The sequence below is a fragment of the Sminthopsis crassicaudata genome, chromosome 3 (assembly GCF_048593235.1).
Source record: "Sminthopsis crassicaudata isolate SCR6 chromosome 3, ASM4859323v1, whole genome shotgun sequence".
NCBI lineage: Eukaryota > Metazoa > Chordata > Mammalia > Dasyuromorphia > Dasyuridae > Sminthopsis > Sminthopsis crassicaudata.
The window spans coordinates 226,385,381-226,408,786 of NC_133619.1; the positions used below are offsets into that span (position 1 = coordinate 226,385,381).

General features: G+C 38.3%; 1 protein-coding gene across 1 annotated transcript in view; it reads right to left on the minus strand.

Moving 5' to 3' along the window:
- The window catches only part of OTOF (otoferlin), a 156,845-nt gene that overhangs the window by 36,815 nt on the left and 96,624 nt on the right, over positions 1-23,406 (minus strand). The window contains exons 7-13 of the mRNA XM_074300111.1: positions 21,926-22,052; positions 19,968-20,022; positions 18,224-18,355; positions 13,521-13,583; positions 13,102-13,186; positions 1,033-1,192; positions 269-455 (exon numbers count right to left, since the gene is read on the minus strand). Of these exons, the coding sequence (XP_074156212.1) occupies positions 269-455; positions 1,033-1,192; positions 13,102-13,186; positions 13,521-13,583; positions 18,224-18,355; positions 19,968-20,022; positions 21,926-22,052 (809 nt within the window). The remainder of the gene's footprint in view (positions 1-268; positions 456-1,032; positions 1,193-13,101; positions 13,187-13,520; positions 13,584-18,223; positions 18,356-19,967; positions 20,023-21,925; positions 22,053-23,406) is intronic.

Below are 23,406 nucleotides of genomic sequence, written 5' to 3' on the forward strand. Positions count from 1 at the left end.
TTCTCCACTTCCAACTATTAGTGTCTTCCTTCTGAGGTTACCTCTCTGAGATTACCTCTGTATACCACTGTATATAGCTTGTGCATTAATAGTTGTTTGTTTCTTGTCTCCCCCATTAAACATGGCTTCTTGAAGGCAGAGGGCACTATTTTTGCCTTTCTTTATATCCCTAGCACTTAGCACAACATCTGGCACATAGTCAGTGCTTAATAAATGTTTATTAACTGACTGAACTACTGAAATTCTGAGCACCCCCCACCCCACGTACCTTTTGACCAGCAAAGAAGACTTGGACATAGGGGTCGACAAGGTCCTTGTTTTCGCCAATGAAAGCCTTTTTCACATTGGCCATGAGGCTTGTGTTCATGCGGGGCAGCCCCTCTGCCCGGTATATCTTCACATAGAAACGGGCCCACTGGCGCTCGGCGGGCACCCCCTCGGGGAGCAGTAAATTCCTGCCGGCACATCCAACTGGGGCTGTGGCAGCCAGGTTCCCCTTTCCCCCTCACACAGGATCTATACCTTTATTCTGCCCACCTTGTTCCAGATTCTTTGACCCACCAGACCCAGGTCCCAAATATGTTTCAGGTCCTGCCATCTCTACTAGTTTCCTTCATTATTCTCAGATTTAAGCATCTGTATACCAAATCACTGCCCTCTATAGCTTGGTTTGCCTTTAGAATTTTGCTCTCTTTCTATGGGAAGATGGAGTAAAAATCACTGGGCCCTTGTGTTTTTCCCTTTCTCTCTTTTCTCAAGCAGATAGGAAAGCCTAGGATGAGGAGGAGAGGGGCGGTACATGCCTTGGATCACCTCCAGGACATTGGCTGAAGTGCCTTAGAAACCTTGGGGAACCTTGGAACTGACAATGGCTATCTGGGACTGCTGAAGTAGAAGGGATGAAATGGGAGGCAAGACAGATAAACACTCTGGGGCCATGATCTGGGGGAAATACATTTCTGCTGGATCACAGGGGAAGGAAGGACTGGGATCAGGGAACTCCTGGGATTGGGATGAGATGGGAATCCTCACCCCTCAATGTCATCCTCTTCTGTTTCAGTGGCTTTATGAGGAGTCTTGATGTTGTCTCCCTTGCCCACCACAGCGATGTCACACTTGACATAACCCTTCAGTCCAGCTGAGATGTCATCTGGGTCTGATAGGATAGCCCACTTGTGATGGAACTGGTGTTCTGCAGATGGAGAGAAAAGATTTTGATATTTTCAGAATTCCAATTACCCTTCTTCTGGGGGAGGGCAAAGCCCATTAAGAGAAGATTCTATTAGCTCCTGGAATGAACAGATGTTATAGGAATGGTTATTGGTTCTTACTCATAGGCCCTTGTCTGTTTCTTTATCATAATTTAAGTTGAGTTCATTCAGAGCTGAGAATGTCAACTACCTTACCAGGAGAGAGGAAGTATAACTATAAAATAAAGAGATTTTTAAAAAGTAGTCAAATAGAAAAATCTATATATCTGAACAATTATCATCCTTTTAATGACAGCTCACATTTATGTAGCATTTTAAAGCTTTCAAAGTGCTTTGCAAATATTATTTCATTTTATTCTCACAACAATCCTGAAAGATAGGTGTTATTTTAATCTACATTTTACAGTTGAGGAAACGGAGGTAGACAGGTTAAATGACTTGCTCAGGATCACACATTTGAGGGTGGATTTGAACTCAGATCTTCCTGACTCTATACCAACATGCTATCCACAGTGCCACATAAGAGCTTTCATGCTATTATTACTCAGAGCGACATTGGAATGACTTTTTCAGGAACTACTTCCAGGGCCAGTTTATGAACTACAGAAGCAAATGAGTTTCATTATTTTATTACTATACCTTGTGTCTATGTAGCTATTCCTTGGGTATTAGAAAACTTAAGAGACATAATCAATCTGTAGCATCATTTCAGAATCATATAATCATATATTCATCTAAAGACTATCTCTATAATATTGCTGTGAACTGTAGTTGATCCTCCAGACTCTTCCTTGGAGTGTCTCAGAGGCCCTGAAAACTATTGCTCCAATACTTTCCCATTCTTCCTTAATGTTAATGCTTTCCTTCTGAGATTTTTTCCAATATTTCTTATCCATTTTTTTGTACATAATTGTTTGCATATGACAAATATCATAAATTTGTGAGCTTCTCAAAGGCAGGGGCTGATTTTGCCTTTCCTTGTGTACCTAGTGTGTAGCACAATGCCCTGGTACATAGTAGGTACTTAATAAATGCTTATTGACTTGACTGGTGCCATCTAATTGACTTCCTTGTCAACATATGTCTATAAGTATATAGTAAGTTACATATATAGAAATAAGTCTACTTGCAATTAGGGTAGCCAATCTGCATGTTGGCAGATAATATCCGTCGGAGAGGGGCAGATCCACTATTCTTAATGGAGAGAATGCTGGGCTTGGAGTCAGGCTTACTCATCTTCCTAAGTTTCAAATCTGGCCTCAGGCACTTATTAGCTGTGTGACTCTGGGCAAGTCATTTAACTCTGCCTCAGTTTCCTCATCTGTAAAATGAGAAGAAAATGGCAAACCACTCCAATATATTTGCCAAGAAAATTCCAAATGGGATCGGGAAGAGTCAGACATGGCTAATTGATTAAATAACATCACTTGTCCAGGTGCAGGAAAAAACATGGCTCAAGATTTAACAAACCTAATAAAGGATTAGATATATAGATTGTTTAATTGATGCTATTGTTTTGGAAATCAATAATTTAAACACACATTCTCTAAGAGAGGTAGCAGCATGAGAGGATTTTCCTTGGAGTTAGGAAGTGTCCATTTCAGTTCTGCTTGTGACATACTCTCTGTCTCTTCATGGTTTTTTAGTATCCCAGGCTCAGGCGTCTTCTTAATTGGTTAGTATTAATTCCTATTAAATTGTGAACTGATAATTGAAGCCATAACTTATTGTAAGACCATTTCTTAGGAGTATTGCATTTTAAGAAGAGAGTATGAAAAAAGGAGAAACCGGGTTTTAGGCTGAGGTTTTGAGTCACTTAGCCTAAATCAGTGTTTTTAGCTTGAATTTTAGCTCTGCCACTTACTACCTAGGTAAACATTTTCTCCTTTTCTTGACTTCAGTTTTCTCCTTCGTAAATATGGGCTAGATGATCATTTAAGGTCTCTTCCATCTAGACCCTGTGGTTTAATGTAATATGTGTTTTGGGAGAGGTGGGGTCTTTTCTCATTTCTATAAAATATTCCCTAAGTCTATTGCTAGGAGTTTAAGACCAAGAGTATATTTTCATTGAGTTGTATTGTTTTCTTGATTGTCTATACTTAAAGGAAGTGATGGAAAATATGCTAATAATATACATTAAACTTAAAAGTGTGTGATAAGTATTTTTTGGGGGTGGAAAGATTTAGTTTAACGACATTTATTAGCATATCCTTGCATAGACCCCTTTTGGCAATCTGGTGAAGTCTATAGACCCTTTCTCAGAATAAATTTTTTAAAATAATAATCAAAGCAAATGTTAAAAACTTCAGTTTGTAGTTAGTGAAAATAAAGACTTCCATTCACATTAATGAATAAATTTGAAATAAATGCACAGATCCCTTAAGGGGGTGGTATATTCCATAGTTCCCAGATCAAGAACCTTTATTTAATACAGGAACACAGGGATGCACTCGCCTTTGGTCATTCCTTGTTTTCTGATTAGAGTTTCAGCCAATACCAGCTCAGAAGATATAATATTAGAAGAGATGTGGCAGGATATAATATCAGAAGAGAATGGCAGAAAGCTCCATAGCAGGCAGATATCATGATATAGTTTGTTAATAGACAGAAATTGGCCCTGGGGGAAGTAAGGAGAGAAGGACAGATAACATATGGATATCACTCTGTAATATGGGTTTGGACATCTCTGCCTTACGTTCCTTCTAACTCCTCCTGGGGCAAAGACTCTGGGACACCAAGAATTGATGGGAGTATATAGATAGGGCTGGCCGGGGAGGAACTTACTTAGGCTGGCACCTATTTAGGCTTCCTATTTTAACTAAATATTTTTGTTAACTAGGTACAAGGGCCGCCAGGTGGTATAGTGATAGAATACCTACGTGAAGTCAAGAAAACTTATCCTGAGTTCAAAATTGGCCTCAGACACTTACTCACTGTGTGATTCTATGCAAGTCACTTAATACTATTTGCCTCAGTTTACTCACCTGTGAAATGAACTGGAGAAGAAAATGGCAAATCGCTCCATTATCCTTGCCAAAAAAATAATCCCAAATGGGCCATGAAGAATGAGACATGACTGAACAACAACAAACTAGGTGCAAAGCTTAGCTATTTCTGTGCTACTGTGGAGCACACATGTGGGCAGAGCCCTCTAAATTTCAATGCCTTAGGGAAAACCCTAACTTCACTCCCCTACTTATGGTTCTGATAATTGATTGCTCAGCCAACCAGTTTTCTCAAACTTAACTCTTTTGCTCATAGCCCCCTATCTCCAATTTAATGAGTTTTACTTTGAGGTGAAAATGAATGTATATATTTTTTACATTTTTTTCTTTTTTCTTTTATCTCACAGAAGCTCAGATGTAATGACAAATTAGAAGCATTGGGGATGACTAGGAATGCGAGCTGCTTTGGTTCCTTATATTTGTAGAGTTGCCTCACTGATCTAAAATAGGCTAAAAAAAGGAATCTCAAAGAGGTTAAGAATCATATACTTTTAAAAAAGATCACATACTTAATAGAATAATAGATTTACACTTAGAAGAATACTAGGGAATCATCTAATTACAACCCCCTCCTTTTACAGATTGAGAAACTGAGATCCAGAGATGTTACATGACCCTGAGGCTGGGGTTAAGTGACTTTCCCAGGGTCACACAGCTAGGAGGTGTTAAGTGCCTGAGACCAGATTTGAACTTGGGTCCTCCCGAATTCAGGGCTGGTGCTCTATCCACTGCGCCACCTAGCTGCCCCATGTTACATGACTTCATACAGGAAATAAATGGCTTCTGACTTTAAATTTAGTGTTGTTTTCACTGTACTATGCTGCTCTCTATCACTCCAGTAGGATATTGGTTCTTTAAAAGCAGGGACTATTCATTTTTATGAAAACCAAGGATTGATTCTAGATTTGAATGATTTAGGCTGAGAGGAGTCAGTGGAACTCATTTTCAAGACAGGATTACAGAGAAGATTATGTTCAATGGTCTTCAATTATAAAATTAAGGAATTGGATCAGATGGTTCTATGGTGAGTTTTGAATAATATCCCAAGATTTGCCTTCATGCATCCAGACCTGGCTAGAAGAATTAAAGGCAGTTTTATAGATTCTGTGAATGTCCCTCAAACTGATCTGTATTCTATCACTGTCACCAGGGAACCACCACTTTCCTTCCTCCCTTGCTTCAAACTAGGACAGACAGGTTTTGTATGGTAACTCATTATCTATGGCCAAGCTGGCTGTCAGCCACTGTGAGAGATTTCTATGTAAGATTTGGTAAGGGCTATCCCCTGGAGGGAAGGTGGGAGATTTCTTAAAATTGGAAAGTCCAAAAGCCAGATGTGTGCTGGAGCCAGCTGGAGTTGTTTCATGAGAAACAATTGCTAAATTTTCAGTGTGAGCATTTATTTACACCTCAGAAACTGGCAATCATTAGCAAAGAAGAAAACAAGCATTATCCATCAGGGCTTGATTTATTGTTTTTCTGATTCTTTGATTTAAAAATGCAATGGAGCAAATATTAGTATTCTGGAATAAACCTAAAAATATTTGGAGGTACACCATTTTTTTTCATATAGCTGGTTATCAACTATTTGCCAACCTTGTAAAAAAGCTAAACTTGGAATTACCAGCATGATCTGAATAGAAAGACTCTGTCATGGATACACCTGAAGCTACCAGTGTAAGTTTTATGTTCTCAACTTTCACAAGGTCATAATCAATCTCCATTGGGAAAGTCCAGAATTTTCATTGGTCACACAAAAGATGCTAATGAATTCTATTTCCCCAATCTGGACAAGGTCACATTGACTCATAGAGTCTCAAGTTAGAAGAGATCTCAAAGGATATTTGCCCTCTAGGTTTCACATCTGCAAAGGAGAATCTCTTTTACAATATACAAGTAGTTTTCCAGCCTTTGCTTAAAGATCTTCATGGGGGTAGAAGCTATTATCTTTCAAAGTAGCCCATTGCACTTTGGGACTGCTCTAACTTTTAGGAAGCTATTCCTGATGCTAAGCTTATAATTGTCTCTTTTCAATTGCCTTCCTCCCATTCTTCTAAGGTTTTCTCTCTGAGACTAAACAGAATAATAGGTTAAGTCCCTTTTCCATAAGAGCGCCCTTCAAATACTTGAGTTCTTAGGTCCTGCTAGAAATTTTGTCTTCTGTAGGCTAAAATTCCCTAGTTCCTTCTACTAATCCAATCCTTTAGCACTTTCTTTTTTTTTAAATATAGCTTTTTATTTTCAAAATATATGCAAAGATAATTTTCAATATTCATCCTTGCAAAACCTTGTATTCCAAATTTTTCTCCTTCCCTTTCCCCACCCTTCCCCTAGACACCAAGTAATCCAATATATGTTAAACATGTTCAAATCTTCTATACATAGTTCTACATTTATCATGCTGAACAAGAAAAATCAGATCAAAAAAGGAAAAGAAGAAAACAAGCTAACAAACAACAACAAAAGTGAAAAACTATGTTGTGATCCATATTCAATCACCATATTGTTGAAAAGAGACACATCTATCAGTTGATCATAGTATAATCCTGCATTGCTATGTGTAGTGATCTCCTGGTTCTGCTCATTTCATTTAGCATTAGTTCATGTAAATCTCTCCAAGCTTTTCTGAAATCATCCTGCTGATCATTTCTTATAGAATAATAATATTCCAAAACATTCATATATCATAACTTATTTATCCATTGCCCAATTCATGACATCCACTCAGTTTCCAGTTCAAAAAGGGCTGCCACAAACATTTTTGCGCATGTGGGTCTTTTCCTCTTTTTATGATCTCTTTGGGTTACATGCCCAGTAGAAACACTGCTGGATCAAAGGGTATGCACAGTTTGATAGACCTTTGGACTTAGTTTCAAATCTTTAGCACTTTCTTAGGGCCCTTCATCATCCTTCCCCATTCTGATCTCAGATGAAGAGTTGGCTCTTCTTGCAAAGCAAAGTCTTTCTATATGGACTCTAGATCTCATCTTTACCTTCACCTCTTCACTTCTCATTGAATTTTAAATCTTATGTAATCTGATTTCTAATCTCATAATTCAAATGAAATTGCTCTTTTCCCACAAGAGTCAAAATGGCAGAGGAAAGGCAGTGACTCACTTGAGCTCTCCCTAAAATCCTACTAAACACCTTTCCACCATGTCATAAAATAATTCCTAAAGTAGTGGAACCCACAAAAGGATGGCGCAAAACAATCTTCCAGCCAAAGAAAACTGAGAAGGTTGGCAGGAAAGGTCTGTCATACAGGGTAAGAGTATAGTCCAGTCTGTGTCAGCATAGACCTGCCCCAGAAAACCAGGAGCAGGACTTGGAAGGCACTCAGTCAGCAGTGGCAGAGCTCTCAGCCCACAAGTGGTAAGCGGACAACTGATCAGAAGGAGATTACAGGGGTCTCTCTGCTGGCACTGGCAAGATGCTGTTATTTTGCTCCTACTCAGATCTGGGGCACAGTCTTAGGTTTTAGTCCCAGGTGAGGAAGATTACCAGCACACCAGAGCTTGTAGTGAAGCAAGTGAAGCAAGGACCTTCACAGTCCAGGGCTAAAGGCTGCTTGTGGTCACTCACTGACCGGATTACAGGCCAAGAGAACAATAAATGCTTCCCTTCTTAGATCATAACATCTCAGAAAAAACAAAATATCCCTGAAAACAGCTGTATAAAACCCAAAGCTTGGAATAGTCCATCCTCCACATGGGAAGCAAAGCCCCACTTTAACAAAGAATTAAAAGTCAAGAAATAGACTGGAAAAATGAATAAACAACAGGTAAAATTCTAACCATAGAAAGTTGCTGGGGTGACAAGGAAGATCAAAATATACACTTAAAAAAAGTTTACAAAGTCAAAGGTCCCATCTCCAAAGCCTCCATGAAAAATATAAATTAGTTTCAAGTCAAGTAAGAATTCAAAAAGGATTTTAAAACTCAAGTAAGAGAGATAGAAAAATTGGAAAGATAAATGAGAGTGATGGAAGAAAATCATGAAAAAATCAACATATTATATGTTATTGCTCTATAGTTTGAATTTTATGTTCTACTGTGCAAATGGCAATGTTTCTTCTTTCTTTTTCTATTTTGTATTTAAGTAAATGAATAAATAAGTTTTTAAAAAGATACAAAACCTCAATAAATATGGCCTACTTTACAATAACAACAACAAAAAAAGGAAAGAAGGAAGGAAGAAATCAAGAAAAAAAGAAAAGAAAAAAGTGAACAGCTTGATAAAGGAGACACAAAAAATACCGAATAAAATAATACCATAAAAAACAGAATAAATCAAATAGCAAAAGACACATAAAATGTGAATGAGGAGAAGAATGCCATGAAAAGCAGAATTGATCAAATGGAAAAAGAGACACAAAAATTAACTAAAGAAAAAATAAATCTTCCTTAACAAATAGAATTTACCAAATGGAAAAGGATGTATGTACAATAGCTCAATGAAAAAAATAATTCCATAAAAATTAGAATTGAGCAAATGGAAGGTAATGACTTTGTGAGAAATCAAGAAACAATAAAACAAAACAAAAAGAATGACAAAAAGGCAAATACCTGACCTGGAAAATGGATCTAGGAGGGATAATTTTTAAATTATTAGAGTACCTGAAAACAATAATCAAAAAGAGCCTAGACATCATCTTTTAAAAAAAAAAAACAAAAACAAAAAAAAAAAACAACCTAGTAAGGAAAACTGCCTTGACATTCTAGAACCAAAGGGTAAAACAGAAATTCTTTGAATTCAAAGAATCTACTGATCACCTCCTGAAAGAGATCATAAAATGCAAACTCCTGGAAACATTTTAGCCAAAGTGATCCTAGGTCAAGGAGAGAATATTGCAAGCAGCCAGAAAGAAACAATTCAAGTATTGTGGAATCACAGTCAGGATAATACAAGATGTAGCAGCTTCTACATTAAAGGATAAGAGAACTTGGAATATAATATTCTGAAGGCCAAAGGAGTTAGGATTACTAGTTCTATAAAATAATTTTTGGCAGTTTGGTATGATACTGAACAAGTAGACCAATTTAACAGAATTGTCATTTATCTTAATTACTTTAGATCTTTGCAAGACTTATTTTTTAATCTGAATGTGAGACTTCATATTTGTTCCCTATGATCTGATTAATAGAGAAATAGCAAATTAATCCAAATCAGACTGGAGATTTAGCACCTAACTTTTTCTCTATCTGTGAGGCTTGGATAGCTTCTTCTATACATGTCAGGCAATGAAAGGCACACTAGAGTCAGTTTATCTGAGCTTCATGCCTGGCTCTAACTGATGAGCCATTAGATCCTGGACAAGTAATTCTTTCAGCATTTGCTAATTTTTAAAATGGGGATAACAATACTTGGGGGTGGCTAACTGGTGCAATGGACAGAGTGTCAGGCATGGAGTCAGGAAGAATTGAGTTCAATTGTAGCCTCCGATATTTAGTAGCTGTTGTGATCCTGGGCAAATCAATCCTATTTGCCTCAGTTGTTTCATCTGTAAAGTGAGCTGAAGATGGAAGGGGCAAACCATTCCACTATTTTTGCAAAGAAAACCCCAAATGGGGTCACAAAGAATCAGTCAGGATTGAACGATTAAATAAGAACAGCAACAATGCTTGTCCTGCCTACTTGTTTGATTGTGGTGGGGAGACCCTTCAGGAAAGGAATGACTTTTATTATTCTCTTTTATAATGTCATCTGGATCCTTAAACAGTCATACCAGCATCAGATACAAAGAGGGGAAGATAATTTGGACACTCATGCTCTTGCGTGACGCCTGATTAAGCAGTGACCCTGGCCAGCCATCATGCTATGCTGAAACTGATCCTCAGCTATTCATGTCTATAGTCACTCTCAGCTTGTGTGGACATAGTAGCATCCAGTATAATGGCTCACATTTACCAAGTGCTCCTATCAAACCTGTGATGTAGGTAGTATTATTACCCTACTTTCAAGATGATTACTATATGGGGCTTAGAAAGGTTGAAGTAACTTGTCTAGTATCACACAGCTAGTCAGCAGCAAAGTGAAAATTTGAAACCAGGTCTTTTGACTAACAGTTCTTTCATTGTTCTTTTGCCATATTTTGTTAAAGGGCAAGATTTATCAGCTACTTAAAAAGGGATAAGACTAGATATGACCCCTTTTATGGAGGGACACTCCAGGTGCAATATTCTATCCACTGAATCACCCAGTTACCATCTAATTGCATAGAATAAGTACCTAGTCCCTTCTGGGGTTCTTTTCACACAGCAGATGTTGGTAAATTGCCATTTCTCTCCATCATCCTTTACTATAGGTATTTTTCCTACTCCATATTTTTTCCTTTCTTTTGCCTAAGCTTTGGAACTACAAGGGGGCACCCAAACACTTTGCTTATTCTGTCCATGATTTAAGAGTGTGCTGAGTCCTGAGAAAATACAACTCCAAATAGTATTTGTAAAGCTGGAGGCAGGGATGCCAATGGAGACTCCAATGTATTTTGGTAATAGGGCACCTATGTATTTTTTGAGGCTCTAAATGCTCACTGAATTTACAGAACAATGGATTTTAAAACAACCTTAGATGTCCTTTAGTCCAATCTTATTTTATAGAGTAGAAAAACAAAGCTCTCAGGCAAGCCAGGAGATTTGTTCAGAATTACACACCTCCATCACCATGAACCAAACCTAGGTCCTCTGACTGCAAGTCCAACATAATCATGAGTTAAGAAAGCATGGCTAATCACTGAAACACATGTACACAGGTGCATGGCCATTTGCCAAACTTGGCCACTTTGTTAGTGCTTGTTCACCAAACCGTGTTGGTGGTTACTTATTAATTGGAATGTATCATGTATATTCTCATCTTTCTTTCTAACTGATACATTTCCTGGGAGGTCTGTGCGTTGCTGATCACCATGTGGTACCTTTCACCAAGGGGTGTCCATTTACTAGCCTGTTGTGAGCCATCTTAAGCACTGAGAATGTTATGGAAACAGCTCTTCTGGTCTTACATTGATGAAGTTCCTCATCAGGTATAGGCAAACAGTTGTTAATCAAATTATGGGTACCTGGTTACTTGTCAGTTGGCCAATATTTATTTGCACTGTGCAAAGAACCACAGTAAAGATTTTAATGGCAATTTTGACACTCTGGGGAAGAATCATAAAACCTGCCTCCACCCCTAAGGCAAGGACAAGGAGAAGCTAAAAGAGACCCTCAAATCAGTTTTTAAAAACATTCAGTTGAGTATGGGTACAGCATAATTACATCAAGGATGCTATTTTGATTGGTTGTTATATCTAAGCTTAGGGTTTTCTTGGTAAACATAGAGTAGTTTGCCACTTCCCTCTCCAGCTCATTTTATACATGAGGGAACTAAGACAAATAGGTTGAAGTGGCTTGCCTAGGTAATAAATATCTGAGGTCAGAAGATGAGGCTTCCTGACTCTAGAGCTGGCACTCCATTTACTGCACTAGCTGCTCCTGAGGATGCTATAGGAAAGGTCATCTCCCCCGGGGCTGAGGGATCAAGGTGGGTCTGGAAGGAGAGCTTCTGCCTTGGAAGGACAGGGACCATGTTGTTCTTGGGGTTTTTTTGTATTGCTAATACCTACAGGTCAGGGTGGAATAGTAGACAAAGTGCTGCCTTCATAGTCAGGCAGGCTTATCTTTGACAAAACTCTTGGCAAATGACTTAATCCTCAGATCTATGGGCAACTCTCTAAAACTGCAAATTGTAGAGAAGACACTGGTTTGCTTTGACAGAGACACATTTCCTTACCAGAGAAATTACAGGGCTGGTCTTCCTGTTCTATTTCCAGAGCTACTTACATAGATACTAGAGATTAGGACTGGGCCTGTGATTTCATTGATAAAAGGACAAAACTCCTGGATTAAGAGACCTAAAATAAACAACTTTCTCTCCCAAAACAAGTCAGGATCTTCTGTACAAATTGTAGTACCTGAGATAGGGTTTGACCCCAGACCTCCCAGGCTCTAAGACCAACTCTCCATTCTTCATGTCTCAGAGACTTTTGTGTTTTGATTTCATTGGTATAGGACATTCCCTATATTGAAGAAACTCCCCTGGGCACCTGTTCTGCATATTAATAGGTGCTTAGTAAGTGCTTAATAGATAAGTTTCCTCCCTTTGCCTTTCTTGTCCATTAAGTGCCATTTGGTAGCTTCCATTTTAACTAATTGTTCTAGTTAATCTTGCTAATTGCTTTCATTGGCTATTTCTATCCTGCTGAAGGAATGAAAAGTGCTGTCAGTGCCTCTAAATTCTGGTTCCCTAAAAAGTACCTCCTGCCCCATCTCTACCCTGTATGGCTACCCAACTGACTCTGGGTGCTGCTGCTTTTGAATGTCTAGAATCGACCTCTTCCATTTCATCTTCTGCTGAAAACCTTTTCTTCTTTAAAGACTTAGTTTAGTTGGAAGAACCTCTTTCAGGAAGCTTCTCCTACTTGACAGAAATGGAAATTATTTCTTCTGCCTCAAATTCCACATAGGAATGTATCTGGATTGCTCCTCAGCATTTAATTCCACTCAGCCTTGTGCTCTATGTAAGCATGCATAGGAGGTATGATATGTACCAGAAAGGGTGCTGGGTTTGGAGTTGGCCAAGTTGGGTTGGAATCTTGACTTCAAGAAAATCAAATAATCTCTCTGAGCCTTTGTTTTCTCTTTTATAAAAATTGTAAGGAGTCGGACTAAGTCTTATGATAGCTCTGGGGGGAGCAGTATTATATTGCTGTTGTCTGTCCTTCCTTCTGGAAGAAGACATAATAGGCGCTCAATTAAGCTTTGGTGAATTGCATTATATTGTGCTGTATCTGATTATCCAAGGTCCCTGTTTAGATAGTGAGCAATTTGGTGACCATTTCTACTCACCTGGTTGTGAGTACACAGTTCCCACGTCCATCTTGAAGGACCCCACGAGGGTTCCACTGCGTAGAAGATTCTTGGAGTGAATCACCTTCCGGGCAGAAGCAGCAGCCACCAGTCAGAGCAGACATAGAACTAACCATCCACAGGGGATGGTGTTGGGTTAACTGGGATGGGGGCAGTAAGTGCATCAGTTTTTTTCCTGGGGATTTGGGAAATTGAGTGGCCAGCTTGACTCTCCAGGATGAGAGATTAGAAGTTGTGTAAATGAATTTAGGGAGGGTGGAAGGGCCCCTGATGTGGGAGGGACATTGGCAGAGCACGGGCCACCTTCAGAGGCCTTGCTGGCATTCTCTGCTCTCAGTCTATTCTGCCCTGAAACCCCTCCTCATTCAGATGCACTCAGGGCTGTTGCCCACACTCACCGAGATCTTGATGATCTTGTCGAACATGACATCAGGAGAGACATGGAAGTCGAAGACAAAGTACTGGGGGGGAAGGACACAGGCATACATGTCACCCAGCTGGCAGTGCCCAGACCCTTTCTCCTGGCAGTGCCCGTCTGCACCCCTCAGCATGGCTCTGAGTGATGGCAGGAGATCCCACCATTTTCCCTTAGTCACGGAGTCAGGAGAGAGTTTGTTTCATCCCTGAGAAGGGAGACCCCTGGCTTGACAGGAGTCCCTAATTGGAAAGGATCCCTGGCACTCTACTTCTAGGGCTGAGCCAGTGAAATTAGAGGAGGTTGTTGTGAAACTCAAGACATACTAGGAGCCTGATTTGCAACCTTGAGAGATGGGTATGTTAGAACCAGCCATTTCAGTAATGACAATCAAAAGCCATCAGGATTCATTGCTCCCTTGTGCCAACAGCTCCAGGGGCCTGGAGGACATCTGCCAGTACTTGTAGAGCTCATCCCTTATCTCTGGGCCTGAGGCCAGGTTAAATAGTTCCTAGAGTGGGAGGGGAGAAGTACGGCCTAGTAGCTAAAGAGAGGAACTGGTCTTAATAAATTGGGGGCATGAAGAAGAGAGTTGATCATTATAATTACACTTAATATCCATGATAATCAACTCAGTAACAGACACAGAGACATAGACACAGTCACATGAGAGAGAGAAAAAGAGATAGAGTAGATTATATTTCTTGAGTGTGGATACTATTTCACTTTTGTTTTTATGGATCAGGAACTTTATGTGGTCCCTGGCTTATAGTTATCATTTAAATGCTTATTTAGTGTTTATATATGTATTTTATCATTTATATGCCTGCATATTACTTCTCTCCTCTGGGGTAACATAAACTCCTTGAGGGCTGGAACTATTTCTGCTTCTGTCTGAATTTCTAGCACTTAGTTCATAGGAAGTGGTTAATAAGTGTTTGTTGATTGAATAAATTCCAAGCCATATTTCCTTGGTTTGATATTGGGCTTCTGACCATGACAATGGAGATGTGATTGTAATTTGCATAAAGCAGCAAGATTAAGAAACACCCTGGTTTCCTATACTCATATATGTTACAGCATGGATGTAGAAAACAGTCAGTGATGGGATGAGGCTGACCTAACGCTATACAACTTGCCTATTTACTTGTGTATTTGCTGGGTTTTTTCCTCTTCTCTATTTCCCATTTCTTCTCCCCACTCTGGAGTGTAAAAACATTTAATGGATTGTAGTTTTGTTTTGGTCTTTATGGCCTGATGAATAGAGTTAGCTTAGGGTCAGAATGGCCTGAGTTCAAATCTTGCCTTTGACACAGATTATCTCTGTCACCTCAGGAAGGTCAGTTACCTCTGCCGTGCTTTGGACAATTCGAGCTGCCTTAGTCATTGATAGCAATTTTCATACTAGCAGGTGTCCATACTGGTAAAATCATTGGTCTAGACTCAAACTAAAAACTAAACAAAACCAAATCAAAACTTTGCTTAATCAGTTTTTGTTGAATTGAACAGGATCTACATATATTTGTAGGAATCCAAACACATATAGAATCTGTGACAATGGGAAGCCCACCCAGTTTGAACCTGTGAGGAATAGAGAGCCCACTCTCCCCGGTACATAATTGTTTAAATGAACAAGAAAGAAAATCCATATAGTCATGAGAATGTTTTGAGCTAAAAGAAGGATCCTTTATAGGGAAAAGACAAAGAACAAACACAGAACTTAATGAAAAACAATGGACCATCCAGTCAGGATCTCAAGGAAGACCTACAGAAGGATGAAAGAAATGGAAGAATTTGGTGGAAATAAATATAGGATCCCCTTTGGTCAAAGCCTTGCACCATAGCCTCTTGCTGTTGAGGTGAGCCTGAGTTCTCAAAGGCTGCGGAACCAGTGGAATGCCAGTTCTGTTGGGATCTTCCAAGACAGAAAAGCTTCAATTCTAGTTTCAGTGTCAGCCTGTGATTATTATCTGCTAACTAGTCTTGGTGAGTAGAGTTGTGAAGAGTGAGAGACTTAACACAGATTGGCCACAAAGCTAAGCACTGGGTTATAGTGGATCTTGAAGATGGTCTACAAGGGGTTGTAATCTGCCCAAGTGATGAAGAAATACTCACATGGGAAAAATGACAGATCTTTGGTATATTAGATGTTTTAGGATATATGGGACCCAGAGAGTGATTCAGACTTATGGCATAGGGAACAAAGTGCCAGACTTGTCAGTTTAAATCTTTCCTTAGACTCTTCCTAGCCATATGACCTTAGGCAAGTAACTTAATTTGTCTCAACCTCAGTCTCCTCTATAAAATGGAGATAACAATAGTACTTGTCTCACAAGGTTGCTGTGTGGATCAAATGAGATAATAAAGCATTTTTCAAACCTTAAACTATAATTTAAATGCAGTTCATTATTGTTGTTGTTGTTATGGATATTTACCTGGTAAAGGTAAGTCTTTGCATTTTGCTTCCATATTTAGGTGGAGGTGCTCCTTAAGTACCATTGTGTATTTCTATCTTTTCTATCATCAAGGATGTGTCCCTTAATACTATTAGTACTATTACTACCTATGATGGCTTGCATTTTTATAGTGTTTTAATCTATGCAAGATGTTTTTTATATTATATTTTACTAGTACAGTGTCAAGTACTGTGTATTTGTGGTTAAAGGACTTGAGTTTGAATCCATGTTCAGTCATTTTCTCTCTGTATCAATGACTTGTTAAAGGCATAAATGGAGTGAACATGTTGAGGCATTGTTGATAACCCTATGAATTAGTCAAAGACATTCTAGAAAACAACTTGGAAATATGTCTTCAAAGTTACAAAATCTTGTATACTTTTTGACTAGATGACATTAATAGTAGACCTATACCCCAGAGAAAGAAGAAAGGACTCATATGGGCAAAATATTTATATCAATTAGTTATTTTTGGAGCAGCAAAGAACTGGAAGTTAAGGTGATGCTCATCAATTGGAGTATGGTAGAACAAATTATGATATGTGAATATAATTGAATATTGTCATACTGCAAAAAATGACAAAAGGGTTGGCATCAGAGAAATCTTGGAACCCTTCTATGAATTGGTACAAGTGAAATGAGCTGTTATACAATAATACCACCATTCTAAAGACAAGGAACTTTAAATGGTGTAAGCTCTAATCGTTGCAATAGCCAACCAGTATTCCAGAAGGCCATTGATGAAGCAAGGTATCTCAGATATATAGAACAAGACATATATTTTTGGTATGGGCAGTTCAGGGATTTGTTTTTGCTCAGTTATGCATATTTGTTACAAGTATTTTTATTTTTGCAATTTGAGGGGAATATATGGAAGGAAGAAAAATAAAAGCTTGCTAACTGAAAAAAAATTTTAAATAAAGATAGAGCTAGATTGCTCATCAAACTCGCAGAAAAAAAGATGCATCCAGAAACTCATGTTATTTATTTGGGGAAATGCTGCATCTGGGGCCCCAATTATTAGTGGTACCAATCAGTTGCCAAAACTTCCAATTATAATAGGTATAACTATGAAGAAGATTATTACAAAGGCATAGGCTATAACAATTATGTTGTAGATTTGATCATCTAGCTGGGATGATAATAACAGCTAATAACTATATTGTGTTACATAGTTGGATACAAAAAATCTTGGCTGTTTAGAGTATAGAGCTAAAATTTAATAGAAATAAATATAAAGTTTTATATTTAGGTTAAAGAAATCAACTGTACAAGAACAGGATGAAAGAAACATGGATAAACAATCATTGCTTCAAGGACTTTTTTTCTTCTTTTAAATTGGGGGAGGAGTAGGAGACAGAAAATAAATACTTTCAAATTGGAAAATGAAATAAAACTTTAAAAATATTTTATATATTCTTAAACATATACAGTTTATATCCCCCGTTGAACAGAAGCTCTCTGAGAGAGAGAGGGATAGTTTTTCTGGGGGAGGTGAGGTCTTTTCACTTTCAGTATCTAGTAGATTGCCTGTTACGTAGTAGACACTTATACATGCTTATTGATTGATGGAAGCATGAATTCCAATAGAGTATCCCTCTATTTCTTCATATAAGTCTTAATGCCTGGCTAGGAGGCTAGTTGCCTGCAGAAAATTCAAATGGCTGGAGGAAATAAATTCTTGACCAATATTCTCTTCTTCACCCCAGTACATTAAGACCTCAATTTCCCGGAAGGATTGGAAAGAGATTCAGACAACTTCACGATACATCTTTAAAAAGTAACCATGTAGTTATTCCTTAGAAGGGAGGAACAACTTTGACATCTAGATTCTGTAGGCTATCCCAGTAAAGCAAAGGGTATGGACCTGGGATCAACAAAGATCCTGAGAGGCTGGAAGTTGGGACAAATGACTTTTTAAGTGAGCTGTCACAGAGTGATTAGACTGGGAGTGACTGCTGTGATCTGTGGAAGATCAAGGAGGGATTGTATAGGAAGATGGATCATGAATATATATCAATATCAATATCTATATATCACTCTGAAAAGGATTCTGCCAGTCAGTATCCTAAGACCCCTTGATAGAATAAGATGTCTCATCTCATGAGATTCTTTGTAAATAGGATTGACAAGGGAATGCCTTCTGGGAGCAGGGAGTCAACTTCTGTATGGCAGGAAAGGACCCTTTTCCAGTGTCCCTCCAATATCTTGGGGCCATAGAATCACTGACCTCATTGTAATAGGGGCAGTTGGTTGATTCCTTCATGGAAGTGTACTTCTTGTCATCTCCAACCTCCACACATACTACAGGGTCCATGTTCAGTCCCACTAGCTGCCGAGCTTCAATAACTGTGATGCTGACCTGGGGGAAGACCAGAAAGGTTCAAAAAGGGGCAGATTGTGAGGGTGAGGGTACAGTGTATATACAATGATCTCTTGATACTAGGGAGATTCAAGAATTAAGTTCAATTGAATTTAATTAATATTTACTAAATACCTTGTTTTTAGCGTGCTTGAGTCTTTATCCCCCCAAAGTAGGATTTTCTTGGCAAAGATACTGGATTATTTTGCAATTTACTTCTCCAGTTTATTTTACAGATGAGCAATCTGAAGAAAACATGGTTAAATGACTTTGCCAGAGTCACACAGCTAGTAAATGTCTAGTCTTTCTGACTAGAGGCTTGGGGTACTATCCACTGGGCAACCAAGCCACCCTACTAAAAACCTCCTTGCTATTAATGCAGGGCAAATTGTGTGACTCACAAAACTGAACCTCTGAGCTCCAACCTAGAGAAACTAGCTATTTCTTACAAAGCCCCACAAAACAAGGAATATTTCATTCCTTCAGTGTAAGCTCCATCTATATATACAATGTCATTCACATTTTTAAAGTTTAGATATGAGATTTCATCAATGGGGGACTCCCTGGTGAGGAAAGTCACAGTGAGTCACCTTCCAAAATTGTTAGGGCCTAGGGAAAAGACAAATATGAAACAGGCCTGCCTTCAAAGAGCATCCATTCTATGAAATCCTATGATTTTAAAGCAAACTTCTTGCTATTTTTTTTTTTTTTTGTTATTGTATCAAGTCTAGGAGATGCTTTAATTTCCCTCCTAGAAACAATGATAATTCATCCTTACAGAGTACTTTAAGGCTTTCAGTAAGTACACTTTTGTTACAACAATCCTGTGAAGTAGGTTGTATAAATATCCTTAGCCCCATTTAAAGAGGAAGAGACTACGACTGTGAGACTGAGATGGAATTCAAATCCAGATCTTCTGACTCCAAGTCCAACATCTATTCTATGCTGCTTCTTTTAAGTTACATTATGCTAAAATTAGCAGGAACTTGGGAGATTGTTTCACTTCAACCTTTTACAGATGAGGAAATTAAACCCTGGATCACTGACTTGCCCAAGTTCACAATTATTTGGTGACAGATGCCTATCTTCCCTAGCAGATAGGAGACCATATTCTTGGAGTGCTGAAGCCTGGCATCAAGAAGGCAAATCTGAGTTCAAATCAAGTCTGGGCAAGTCACTTCTTTCTGTTTATCTCAGTTTCCTCATCTGTAAAATGAACTGAAGAAGATCCAGTATCTCTGCCCAAAAAACCCAAATGGGGTCACGAAGAGTTAGCCATGACTGAAATAACCCAAACAAGACTAAATCTACCTTATCCACTAATTGGACATTCTCATTCTTCTTCTAGGTCAGCATATGACAGGACCAATTTTCCCTACATGAATCTAGGTAGTTAAAGCAAATTTTAAAATAGCAAATGATTATGACAATTTATATTGACAAGTACCTCCATTTTTCTATAACCCCAACTCCTCTTTTGACTACCAGATCATAAGGACATAACTACTATTATCCTAAGATCATATCTGCATATAGCCTGTGAATCCATCAAGCTAGATAAAATCAAGAGAATCCAGGTCTGAAAAGCATTTGAGTTTAAGCCCCAGCCTACCTGGTAATCCATGGGCCGTCCAGCACTTGGTTCCATTTTAATGTCAGGCTTGGACCTGAGGGGACAAATGCACACTTCTCAGGGGTCTGGCTTGGTGTGGAGTCAAAAGGGAATCCAAGAAAAGCTCTGGAGACTCCTATGGTCTGGGATGTAAGTTCTGCAGTCAACTTTGTTTGACCCTCCCATAGGCAATGTGTTGTGGAGGGGAATGGAGTTGAAGATAAATACAAGATAATGATCAAATTAGAGCTAAATGGGATCTTAGAAACCATTTAGTTCAACCCCCAGATTTTATAGATGTGGGAAACTGAAGCCTGGAGATGCTGAATAATTTTAGCAAGTTTGTATATATCAAATGGCAGAGCTGGGATTTAAACAGAGGTCCTAAAATAGCCTATAACTATAATAATGTAGTGTTTTACAAACCCAAAGACCCCAGCTTCTGGGATAAGAATTCACTGTTTGACAAAAACTGTTGGGAAAATTGGAAATTAGTATGGCAGAAACTAGGCGTTTATGCACACTTAACACTGTATACCAAGATAAGGTCAAGATGGGTTCATGATTTAGGCATAAAGAATGAGATTATAAATAAATTAGAGGAACATAGGATAGTTTACCTCTCAGACCTGTGGAGGAGGAAGGAATTTGTGACCAAAGAAGAGCTAGAGATCATTATTGATCACAAAATAGAAAATTTTGATTATATCAAGTCAAAAAGTTTTTGTACAAACAAAACTAATGCAGACAAGATTAGAAGGGAAGCAATAAACTGGGAAAACATTTTTAAAGTCAAAGGTTCTGATAAAGGCCTCATTTCCAAAACATATAGAGAATTGACTCAAATTTATAAGAAATCAAGCCATTCTTCAATTGACAAATGGTCAAAGGATATGAATAGACAATTTTCAGATGAAGAAATTGAAACTATTTCTAGTCATATGAAAAGATGCTCCAAATCATTATTGATCAGAGAAATTCAAATTAAGATAACTCTGAAATACCACTCTGAGATTGGCTAAGAGGATAGGAAAAGGTAATGATGAATGTTGGAGGCATGTGGAAAACTGGGACACTGATACATTGTTGGTGGAGTTGTGAATGCATCCAACCATTCTGGAGAGCAATTTGGAACTATACTCAAAAAAGTTATCAAACTGTGCATACTCTTTGATCTAGCAGTGTTACTCCTGGGCTTATATCTCAAAGAGATTTTAAAGAAGGGAAAGGGACCCATAAGTGCAAAAATATTTTGTGGCAGCCCTTTTTGTAGTGTCTAGAAACTGGAAATTGAATGGATGCCCATCAATTGGAGAATGGCTGAATAAATTGTGGTATGATAATCAATTCTGATAGACGTGGCTCTCTTCAACAATGAGATGAACCAAATCAGTTCCATTTGTTCAATAATGAAAAGAACCAGCTATACCCAGCAAAAGAACTATGGGAAATGAATGTAGACCCCAACATACATTTCCACTCCTTCTGTTTTTGTCTGCTTGCATTTTTTGTTTTCCTTCCCAGGTTATTTTTACCTCCTTTCTACATTCGATTTTTCTTGTGCAGCAAGATAACTGTAAAAATATGTATACATATATTGCATTAACATATACTTTAACATATTTAACATGTATTGGTCTACTTGCCATCTAGGGAAGGGGGGAAGGAGAGGAAAAGTTGGAAAAGAAGGTTTTGCAAGGGTCAATGATGAAAAATTACCCGTGCATTTGTCTTGTAAATAAAAAGCTATAATAAAAATTTTTTTTTAAACCCAGAGGGCCTTTGCCTCCATTCCAGCATTCTTTCCATTGGACCATGGTGAATGGTATGATAAATGGGGGACAGCAGTAACTAGACACTAGGCTCCTCATTATCCCAGATCTTAGTAAAACCTATAAAAGATCTACTGCTTGCTGGTGATTGAGAAGCCTGGGGCAGATGGATGATTCTCCTCTCACCTCTTATTGGAGACATTGGTAGTAAGTGCAGTAACAGAGGCCAAGGAGATAGAGTCGGGGTCCAGGCCATCCCCAAGGCGAATGGCCAGGCGGTCAAGGTCCTCCATTTCAAGTATAGCTGGCTCATCTGGTGGAAGAACAGGGATGATGAAGAGGCAGGAAAGATATCAGTCATTGCTTACCAAGTGAAATAAAGAAAGGGCAGATTCTGAAGAGTTATTTGGAGAGGAGATATTTCTTTACAAACACCTTCAACTTCCTCCAAATCTATCAATCAATCACTTATTTATTAAGAAGGCAGGTAGGTGGTGCAATGGATTGAGTGCCAGACCTGGAATCAGAACAACTTTTTCTGAATTCAAATCTGGCTTACAACACTAATTGTCTTTTTGACCCTGGTAAGTCACTTAACACTGTTTGCCTTAATTTCCTCATCTATAAAATGATCTGAGAAAGGAAATGGAAACAGTTCAGTATCTCTGCCAAGAAACCCCCAAATAGGGTCACAGAGAGTTGGACATGATTCCCTGTTGTCTCTAGAATAAAATACAAGCTCCCTTGCTTGGCATTCAAAGTCATTCTAACTTCAGTCCCCCTTTCCAATTTGATTTGATTACCTTATGTTCTCCCTCATGCTGCCTTGCCATCTTGCAAGTTTTACCTAGGGGTAGTATTGCTAGATCAAAGGGTATGTCCAGTTTAGTTGATCTTTGGGTATAGTTCTAAATTGCTCTTCAGAATGATTGGATCAGTTCACAAATCCACTAAGAGTATGTTAACATTATAATTTTTCTACATCCTCTCCAGGAATTATCATTTTCCTTTTTTTGTCATATTAGCCAGTCTGATAGATATGACCACCTCTGTGCCTCAGGTGATCTACTTTATCATCTCCTTTTCCTGGAATTCCAAACTTCTTTCAAGATTCAAATGAATATCAGCTTCTTAAGCAATTTGAAACTATGCCCAAAGGGCAAATAGAATGTTCATACCCTTTGATCTAGTGATAGTTTAGATCTATATCTCAAAGAGATCATAAAAAGGGGAAAGGACCTACAAGTATAAAAATATTTATAGCAGCTCTTTTTTTGTAGTGGTGATTGGGGAATAGCCAAACAAGTTGTGGTATATGAATGTAATGGGATACTATAGTTCTATGAAAAATGGTGAATAGGCAGATTTCCCCAAATCCTGAAAAAACTTATATGAACTGAAGCAAAGTAAAATGAGCAGAACTAGAACATCATACATAGTAACAGCAACGTTGTATGATGATGAACTATGAACGACTTAGCTCTTCTCAGCAATAGAATGATCCAATTTAATTTCAAAGAATTCATGATGGAAAATTCTATCCATATCTGAATGTAGATTGAAGCATACTATTTTTTTTTTTGGCATTTTCCCCCTTTTGGTCTGTTTCTTCTTTCTAACATGATTAATATGAAAATATGTTTTTAACATTATTTCATATATAACCT